General features: G+C 45.2%; 1 gene segment (V, D, J or C); it reads left to right on the forward strand.

The window, feature by feature from the left end:
* Positions 1–10183, forward strand: part of LOC119961500 — a 31847-nt gene extending 21664 nt beyond the window's left edge. The window contains 6 exon segments of the C gene segment in view: positions 708–1004; positions 1214–1525; positions 2165–2473; positions 3993–4322; positions 9674–9801; positions 9942–10183. Coding sequence covers positions 708–1004; positions 1214–1525; positions 2165–2473; positions 3993–4322; positions 9674–9801; positions 9942–9950 — 1385 coding nt within the window.
* Positions 10184–10944: the final 761 nt, after the last annotated feature.

Raw genomic sequence — 10944 nt, forward strand, 5'->3', positions numbered from 1 at the left:
ACACAGCTCAGTCAGCTGGATTGTGACGTACACAGCTCAGTTCGTTCGACTGTCATGTACACAGCTCAGTTAGCTGCAATGTGACCTACACAGCTCAGTTAGCTGGATTGTGGCGTACACAGCTCAGTTAGCTGGATTGTGACGTACACAGCTCAGTTGGCTGGATTGTGACGTACACAGCTCAGTTAGCTGGACGGCTGGTTCGTGATGAAGAGCGATCTCAACAGCGTGGGTTCAATTGCTGCACCGGCTGAGGTTATTAATGAAGACCCCATTCTCAACCTTGCCCCTGGCCTGAGTTATGGTGACCCTCAGGTTAAATCACCACCAGTCAGCTCTCAAAAGGAGAGAGCAATCTCCGGGACTATGGTGGGGTTTACATTTTAGAGAATACGATGACTGAAATAATGCGAAAAATCATCCGCTCTTCACTTTCAATCCAATGAAATTTACACCATTCAGATTACATCAAAATGCTGTTTTTTGCCAGGTGATATGGACGGAGAAAAATATGTAAGTTTCTAATGAGGGGGCAAACAGGCGGTGGTTGTCAAATGATAGAACTAATAGAAGCTGAAATGTGGATAGAGCATTTATTCGGAAAATGTTGTAATAAACGCATAGTTCTCGTCAAATTTTGAAATGTTTGGTTACTGAATAAATACAATCCCAGAGTCTAACTTGTTGAATGGGCCATTCTCTCCCAGCGACACCGTCTCCGCCCACTCTCTACAGCCTGGTCTCCTGTCAGCAACGCAACACCGACGGCTCCGTGACCTACGGCTGTTTAGCGATGGACTACTCCCCAGAAATCACCAGCGTTACCTGGAAGAAGGATGGGCAGCCGATCACCACTGGAGTTAAGAAATACCCGTCAGTGAGAAACAAGAAGGGAACCTACACCCTGAGCAGCCAGTTAACCATCACCGAGTCGGAGGGGGGATGCAGCAAAATCAGCTGTGAGGTTCGAAACAGCGGCTCAGACAAGAGCATTGAAATGACATGTAAGTGTTGTAGAAACTGTGAGAAATAAGAAACCTGTGATTACCTTATATAGAGTCTTGGATATAACTCATTTGTAATTCTCTGCATAGTCCTGATCCATGGGAAATCCTGCTTCGTGTCCATTGGCCACAAATGTGAAAGTATATGAACTAATTTTGATTGTTATCAATTTATTCTGTAATAAATGTCTAACTTGTGTTTTCTGAAGGTCCTCTACCTGACATCCATCCAAATGTTCTCCTCACCGTGAGTTCTAATGAAGAAATCTCAAGCAAGAAATTTGCAACCATGGTCTGTTCAATTAACGATTTCCGCCCAAAGTCAATGACGGTGAAGTGGCTGAAGAATGGACAAGCCATGGCTTCAGGTATTGTCACCTCTCCCGCCTGTGAAGTGAACGGGAACTTCTCGGCGAGCAGTCGGCTGACAGTCTCCGCTGGGGAATGGTTCAGCAGAGCGGTCTATACCTGCCAGGTCACTCATCAAGAGGTCACCCAAAGTCACAACATCACCGCGTCTGGTAAGGGACACAAACAGAGGAAACAATAAATCATCCTGCACTCTGCTGTTAATCCAAATCAGGAATTTACTGAAGGTAGCACAAAGCACAGAATAACTTCTAATTTACTGCCATGTAGTTTGTGTTTCATTCTCATGTAAGAGATGCATTTGGATTACTCACCATTCAGGATTTGATCAGTATAGAAATAAATGTTTCCCTCTCACCTGAAGTAATTTAGGGAGTGAGGTGGATTTGATATCAGCTTTACCATGAGACAGCTGATTAAATTGCAGAGGCAATAGCTGTCTGGAACCCTTTACTGAAACCAGCTCGGGACGAAGATTTTGGAAAGTTCATTCAAGATATTTATCAAGCAGCCTTCCATATTAGGATTCTGAGATCAGGACTGGAATATTTGTATTGGGAATGCTGCAATACTGATTCATTAGAATGGTTTCGAGGCTGACTGTATTTCACAATGAAAATAGTTTTCACAAACCAAACTAGTTTTCCATTGTGTATAGAAGATTTAAAGGCGATTATTAGAGGTTCTTATTCCGAGGTTGCTTTATTCCCATTTAGTGAGTGAAGGCTGAATCCTGCTGTCCTGATTCTGAAGATGAAACTTGGGTTGATTTCCATGTTTTTCATTCACAGATACTTCCGGTTGCACTGCCGCATCAGTAACAATACTGCCACCGCCAATAGAACAGGTCTTACTGGAGGCGACTGTAACCTTAACCTGCGTCATTTCAAATGCTCCTTATGGAGTCAACGTGTCCTGGAGTGAAGCGAAGAAGCCGCTGAAATCAGAGATTGCCGACCAGCCTGGGGCAGATACTGAGAGCGTGGTCAGCAAATTAAACATCTCGACACAAGCCTGGCTGAGTGGGGCTGTGTTTGACTGTATGGCGAGCCATCAGGACCTGCCAACTCCTTTAAGAATTTCAATCCACAAAAAAATAGGTGAGCGGTGAGACTGAAGCAATAATTGAGCCATTGTGCCTATTTCCAGTGTCAGTGCAGCGGTCAGTATTTAGTATTCAGTGTATTTATGGTCTATTCTGATTGGTAATTCCACTAACTAAATACTCTGGGCGTTTAGAGTTTAAGTGGGGAATTGATATGCAGATGAATGAACAATGAATTGAAAACAGCGATATTGGGTTTAGATGGAGCGAGACCATAGACCACAAGATTTAGGAGCAGATGTAGGCCATTGGGCCCATCAACACTGATACAGCTTCCAGTGAGGTCATGACTGATCTGATGTGATAATCTTCAATTCCTCTTTCCCGCCTTATCCCCATATCTCTTGACGTCTTTACTGATTTAAAATGCATCTCTCTCAACCTTGAACGTACCGAACAACCCAGAATCTACAGCACCCTGGGTCAAATAATTCCACAGCTTCACTACCCTCTGAGAGAGGAAATTCCTTCTCATCTCTGTCTTAAATAGGCGGACCCTTACTTTGTGATCATTCACTCTGCTCCGAGATGCTCCCACAAGGGAAAACAACCTCTCAGCATCTATTCTAAGTTTTAGCCCGACTTCCCCATGTTTAAATTCTATTCCCTTTGAAATAAATGTCAACATTCAATTTGTCTCCATATTTCCAGCAGAACTTGCTTTTTGTGGTTTCTGCGCGAGGAACCGCAATTCCCCCGTTACTTAAGCTTTCTACAGTCTTTCTACATCTAAAATATATTCCGTTATGTTCTTCCCCCTACCGAAGTTTCAAACCTCACATTTTCCTACATCATATTCCATCTGCTAAGTTTTTACTCGGTAACTTACGCTGTCTCTGTTCCTCTGTGGATTTCCTATAATCCTCACCACTTGCCTTTCTACCTACTTTTGTCATCTGCAAACGTGGGACACGTACATACATTTATTAAACACAGTTTTGAAATTCATGTATATTACATCTATTGCATCTAGCCTTCTCGTTATCACCTCAAATAAGGGCACTACATTTGTCAAGAAATTATTTCCCCTTCACGAAGCCGTGCTGACTCTGTTTGATTATATTGTGTATTTCTAAATGCTTAGCTATTGGATCCGTTATAATGGGCTCGAACCGTTTTCCACTGACAGATGTTAACGTCCCTGGCCTATAGTTACCTGTTTTTGACTCCCCTCCCTTTTGAATAAGGGTGTTACATTGGCAGTTTCCCAATCCTCTGGGAGTAAGGTGGGATGAGCCTGGTGTGGAGTTTATACACCAGCACAGAACAGTTGCGCCGAATGGCCTGTTTCCCTGCTGTACACTTTCTGAAACTTTCGAATCCAATATCCGTAAATTCTCAGGGAAAGGATTGTGTCCACCTCTGCTCCGAGCTGGAAAACCGGACAGATCCCAAAGTGGAAAATTGAAGCCTTTAAAATCCAACACAAAACACATTTCTCCCACATCTAACCCGCGGTTCCATTGTCTCCGGAATTTCCTATTTTATTGACATTTATTGTACATTTTCTGCAGATCCCAATCCGCGGGAACCGTCCGTCTCTGTCCTCCTGCCCTCGGCTGAAGACGTCTCCGCTCAGAGATTCGTCTCCCTCAGCTGCCTAGTGAGAGGTTTCTCCCCCCGAGAGATCTTCGTCAAGTGGACCGTCAATGACAAGCCGGTGAATCCCGGGAACGACAAGAACACCGAGGTGATGGCGGAGAACGGCAATAGCTCCTTCTTCATGTACAGCCTGTTATCCATTGCAGCGGAGGAGTGGGCCAGCGGCGCTTCTTACTCCTGTGTGGTGGGACATGAAGCCATCCCCTTGAAGATCATCAACAGAACGGTTGACAAATCCAGCGGTAAACCCAGTTTTGTGAACATTTCCCTCGCTCTGATGGACACCGTTAATTCATGTCAATGAGACTCTATTGGTTATATTTCGAACTAAAATAAAAATAATAAAGGTTTTTTTCCTCCAATTGTGATTTAAATGTACAGCCGCCTAATTAATGGCGCTTCCACTTTGCTGATATTAGATCTGTTCAATGAGACCCGGATTTCTACAGGTCTCAGCCCCAAGTCTGATACAACCAGTGCTCCCAGCTCAGATACACCCTGGGTTAGAGACAGAGTAAAACTAATTCATTCAAGGATTCAGCAAAATAACTTAATTGTCCTTCCTCCCGCTGAGGAGAAATCATTTCAGACAAACAAACACATCACATTTAGATCTCGGGGTTCCTGCTTCTCTGATTGTCCATCCCTTTTAAATTGATGTCGGTTTAAGTTGCTGTATCACATCTAATGGGACCTGAAATGAGGGTCACACAGAAACATGGACCAACAATCCCCAGTCAAAGAGAGGGGAAAGTGAAATTGTTAATGCACTGTACCCCCACTTCCCCAACAGAGAGGGGGGGAGGGGCTTTAGTTAATCCACTGTACCCCCACTTCCCCAACAGAGAGAGAGGGAGGGGCATTAGTTAATTCACTGTAACCCAATTCCACAACAAAGAGAGGAAGAGGGGCATTACTTCATGCACTGTACCCACACTTCCCAGGCAAAGAGAGGGTGGTTTAGTTTACACACGGTGCCCCCACTTCCCCAGCAAAGAGAGGGGAGGGGCATTACCTAATGCACTGTACCCCCACTTCCCCAGCAAAGAGAGTGGGAGGGGCATTAGTTAATCCACTGTACCCCCACTTCCCCAATAGAGAGAGGGGGAGGGGCATTAGTTAATGCATTGTACCCTCACTTCCCCAACAAATAGAGCAAAGGGGCAATACTAACCCACTTTACCTCCACTTTCCCGACCAAAAGAGGAGGAAGGTGACGATTGAACTCTCTGTATCTCCGCCTCCAGCAGGGAGAACCCAAAGGCAATTTGCTGAGCTGACCAGAGAGAGGGCGATTATTAACTCAATATCTTCCCAGGGAGTTTGGAAGTAAACGGTTCTCTGGACTAAGAAATCAGTTACTGACATTACAAGATGGCATTGAGCTTACTGGCTGAAGGGTTTAAAATACCATCATGATAAAGATGTTCTTAAAATATCTATTTATGCAACATAATTTAAAAAAAAGAGTTTGGAGCCTTCTCGGGCTACAAACTCAACATGAGCAAAAGCGAGATCTTCCCAGTACACCAGCAAGAGGGAGGGGGGGGGGGGGGGGCAGCACTAAAGGGGCTGCCGTTCAAACAAGCCCGACATAAATTGCGCTACCTGGGGATCCAAATAGCCCATGACTGGAAAGGGGTCCACAAATGGAACCTCACCAGCCTGATGGAGGAAGTAAAAAAGGACCTGCAAAGATGGAACACACTCCCACTCTCCCTCGCGGGGAGAGTCCAGACGATCAAAATGAACGTATTGCCCAGGTTCCTCTTCCTGTTTAGATCCATTCCGATCTACACCCCTAAGGCCTTCTTCAAAGCGCTGGACAAACTTATCATGGCGTTCGTATGGGGGGCGGGGGGGGGGGGGGGGTAAAAATGCTAGGATCCCAAAGAAGATCCTACAAAAAACAAAATCCGGGGGGGGCTAGCTCTCCCGAATCTACAATTCTACCACTGGGCGGCAACAGCCGAGCGAGTAAGGGGATGGATCCAGGAGCCAGAAGCCGAGTGCGTGCGTGCGGAGGAGGCCTCCTACATAGGGACCTCCCTCCGGGCCCTCGCCACGGCAGCACTCCCATCCCCACCCAAAAAACACTCCACCAGCCCAGTGGTGACAGCCACCCTCCAATTCTGGAACCAACTGCGGCAGCAATTTGGCCTGACCAAAATGTCGGACAAGGCTCCCATCTGCAACAACCATAGGTTCACACCAGCACTGACTAACGCCACCTTCAAAAGGTGGAGGCAGGACGGGGGGGGACACTGACAGTCAGGGACCTACACACGGACGACAGGATCGCAACACTGGACGAACTGACAGAGAAATTTCGGCTAGCTGGGGGGAACGAGCTGCAGTACCTCCAGCTCAAAAACTTCCTACGAAAGGAGACAAGGACGTACCCACAACCGCCACGACAGACACTACTGGAAGACCTACTGGACGCAAGTATCCTAGAGAAAGGGAACTGTAGCGACTTGTATGACCGACTGGTAGATAGGGACAACACCGTACTGGACGCAACAAGAAGGAAATGGGAGGACGACCTGGGGATGGAGATAGGATGGGGACTCTGGAGCGAAGCACTGCATAGGGTCAACTCCATCTCCACGTGCGCAAGGCTCAGCCTGACGCAACTAAAAGTGGTACATAGAGCCCACTTAATGAGAAACCGTATGAGTAGGTTCTTCCCGGAGGTGGAGGACAGATGTGAATGGTGTCAAAGAGGCCCGGCCAACCACGCCCACATGTTCTGGTCTTGCCCCAGACTTGTGGAGTACTGGACAGCCTTCTTCGAGGCAATGTCCAAAGTGGTGTGGGTGAGGGTGGAGCCATGCCCGATTGTGGCGGTCTTCGTAGTTTCAGACCAGCCAGATCTATTCCTGGGGAGGAGGGCAGATGCCCTTACCTTTGCCTCCCTGATCGCCCGCCGTAGAATCCTGTTTGGCTGGCGGTCAGCAGCACCACCCAGAGCTGCAGACTGGCTGTCCGACCTCTCGGAATCTCTCCAAATGGAGAAAATCAAATTCGCCATCCGAGGGTCGGACGACGGCTTCCACAGAACGTGGGAGCCATTCATGCAATTGTTCCAGGACCTGTTTGTGGCCAACGAACAAGAGGAAGAATAGTCGGGTGGCCAAGAATCAGGGGAAAATGAATGGGAATGGGGGGAAGGTTGCCGGGGGGGGTTACGGGTTCGTTATGGGGGTTTGATGGCTAGCTAAGGCCCAAAACCAAACTGTAAATAAATGCCTATAAACATGTGCCTCAGCCACATTGGGGAATGTAAAATATGTATGCCGGCTAAAGGGGGGAGGCCACAGTTATTATTACGAAGATGCTCACCTGTAAATATATATGTTAATTTTTGCGTGTTCTTTTTTTTCTCTCTCTAACAATTTTTAATTTGTTCAATATAAAACATGAAAACTGAATAAAAAACATTTATTAAAAAAAAGCATAATTTTTTTAGCACTTTGTCCCTCTTATCCGTCTGCTGAAACTGATTCCCCATAATCTAAATCCAGATTGGTGATTGAATTCTCCCTGAGTTTTCACTGTTCTCCCCTGAGCCTCCTCCTTGTACTTTTGCATTCGGTCACCTGATGTCAGCTTGCAACTCAGACAAAACACATTTATAAGCAGAAAGTTCAACATATTCTACATCGGTATCAATAATACTCTCAACTGGTAAAGCTACAGGCAGCTGATGCAAATATACAGACAAACAGACACAGCCACTACACACACATGCACACAGACCCACAAACACACACACGCTCACACGTAGACACAAACACACACATGGACACACACATAGAAACACATGCATAAACATACACCCAGGCACAACGAACCACACATATTTTGACACAAAACACACGCAAACGTGCGCAAAAATTCACAAACATGCACATAAACACAAACAAACCCACATTTATACAGAGACAGACACACGTGCACATCCACACATACACACACTAATCCACACACACAAGCGGCTACACAAATGTACACAAACAGACATATACAACCACATGTCCACACACATACACAAACATATAAAACCAGACAAGCAGGCTGACAGAAGAATATTAAACACAAATGTAACCAATAACATGTACATTAGCAGAATTTCACGATGACAGAAATATTTCCATTCAGAGACAATAATCCACATTAACACACTAATGGGCTCGCGCAGACACATATTAGCCAACTTGTAAACACGCTAACACGAACACATATGAATACACATAGAGTCATCAATACACATCAATAGATAGTTATAAGCAACCACCAACGCATAAATAGCACTGCTGCCTCTCAGCACCATAAACCCGGGTTCAATTCCAGACTTGGGTGACTGTGTGGTGTTCCCACGTTCTCCAGTGTCTGTTCCTGTTTCCTCCGAGTCTCCGGTTTCCTCCCACAGTCCAAAGATGTGCAGGTTCGGTGGGTTGGCCACGCTATATTACCCCTTAATGACCACAACGTTAGGTGGGGTTACCAGGTTCTGGGGACAGGGCAGGGGCATGCGTCCAGGTAGGGTGCTCTTTCGGAGGGTCGGTGCAGACTCAATAGGCCGAATAGCCTCGTTCGGCACAGTCGGGATTATCCGATGATGATTCTATGATGAATTACACGCATCAACAAACACATACACACACAAAGGTACTTATTCAGACACAAACATTAAGACACTGACATGCATGTTGAACGTATAAAGACACATTAACACTTTTATTACTGGGCAGGGAAGAATAAACTTATATTAACACAGACATTAATATATAAACATAGACTTCAACACACAAACACACACAATAAAACACTCATATATACACATTAACTTAAGATAAATTTACACACAGGCGCTGACACACAAATCAATACTCATTGACACATGAACACACAATGACACTTATTTTTTTTTAAATTTAGGGTAGCCAATTATTTTTTCCAATTAAGGGGCAATTTAGCATGGCCAATCCACCTAACCTGCACGTCTTTGGGGTGTGGGGGTGAAACCCACGCAGACACGGGGAGAACGTGCAGACTCCACACGGACAGTGACCCAGAGCCGGGATTCGATCTCGGGTCCTCAGCCGTAGGCAGCAATGCTAACCACTGTGCCACCGTGCTGCCCTACAATGACACTTATAAAGACATCGGGACACACAAATGAAGAGTAAAGAAACACGAATTTCGCATCTACACAGACACAAAAGCTAAAGAACAAACACAAACGTCAGGCAAGGGCGGCATGGTGACGCAATGGTTAGCACTGCTGCCTCACGATCCCGCTCCTGGGTCTGTGTCCCTGTGGACTTTCCCCGTGACCCGTGGGTCTCACCTCCGACAACCCAATGATGTGCAGGCTAGGTGGATTGGCCAGGCTAACTTGCCCCTTAATTGGAAGAAAAAAGTTACTGAGATCGATTTCTGAGTGTCATGAACTCAACAGTAGATATGCAATGACAAATATATTAAAGAATGAATTAGCAGCGGGAGAAAATGAAACGAGAATATTAAAAACAAAACGTGTATTAACTAACAATCTGATTATATTTATTTGGCTCTATCCTCGTAGATTCCACAGACCACACCTGGACTGAAGACAATGAGGATGATAACGGGAACATCTGGACAACCGCTTCCACATTCATCACCCTGTTCTTCCTGAGCATTTCCTACAGCGCTGCAGTCACTCTGGTGAAGGTGAGAAGATTCAATCCACTCACACTTCAAACTGACAGAAGGCGTTTAAAACATCTCTAAATGTTTGATTGATTAAAAACTCTAACATCAATGTCCCAAATCATAAATATCTGCTTCATTATTTTCTCTCTCTTTTACAGATCAAGTGATCGGTTGACGTTCGGATGCTGTAGATTTTCCTCAGCTGTTTATTATGATCTGTGTGTGACAGAAATACAATATCTCCTCTTGGTGACTCTAACAGTAAAATTCTCTCAGTTTATTATTCTGCATCTGTAACTGAGACAATCATGGACAGTATTTCTGCTTTTCAGTTTAAAATGTACCAGATAATTTTGGCTGTAATGTAATTGTAGTTAATAATTTCTCTCAATGTCATGTCTAAATAAGAAGTCTTACAACACCAGGTTAAAGTCCAACAGGTTTGTTTCAAACACGAGCTTTCGGAGCACGGCTCCTTCTTCAGGTGAATCTTCAGGATTCACCTGAAGAAGGAGCCGTGCTCCGAAAGCTCGTGTTTGAAACAAACCTGTTGGACTTTAACCTGGTGTTGTAAGACTTCTTACTGTGCTCACCCCAGTCCAACGCCGGCATCTCCACATCATGTCTAAATAAGTAACTTACCTCGGATCTTATTCACAACTCTTGCCTTCCCTTTATGTTGAGTTCCTGTTGTCTCTTTCTTGTGCCTGTTACAGTTGTACATACATTTGGCAGCTCAGAGGGCATGCGTTCTGTTCTCAGTGTGACCCTCAATCGTTATGTTCCCTTTTGTAAACATCAAAATAAACCTTTGTGTCATATTTTTTCTGAAATTTTAATAAATACTGAATGAAAAATGAAGAAAATAAGACTAATCTGAACTCCTTTCGCTAAGGTCCATCGGCACTGATCCATTTCTCCGATTATACAGTTGTCTCCCCTTTCCCAGACAGATATTTCTCACCAGACCTGGCTGGGATGTGTCTGAACTCAGTGAAAGAGCGACTGCGCCACCAAGCGGCCCATCCGGGTTAAGACACCTTCACCTTTGACCTTTTACGGTAAACACCAGAGAGAGAATGGTTGCACAGCTGAAGAATTCCACTGATTCACTCCCCTCTGATGGAAGAAATGTCTCCTCACCTCTGTCCTAAATTTGAA

This window comes from Scyliorhinus canicula, unplaced genomic scaffold (assembly GCF_902713615.1).
Source record: "Scyliorhinus canicula unplaced genomic scaffold, sScyCan1.1, whole genome shotgun sequence".
NCBI lineage: Eukaryota > Metazoa > Chordata > Chondrichthyes > Carcharhiniformes > Scyliorhinidae > Scyliorhinus > Scyliorhinus canicula.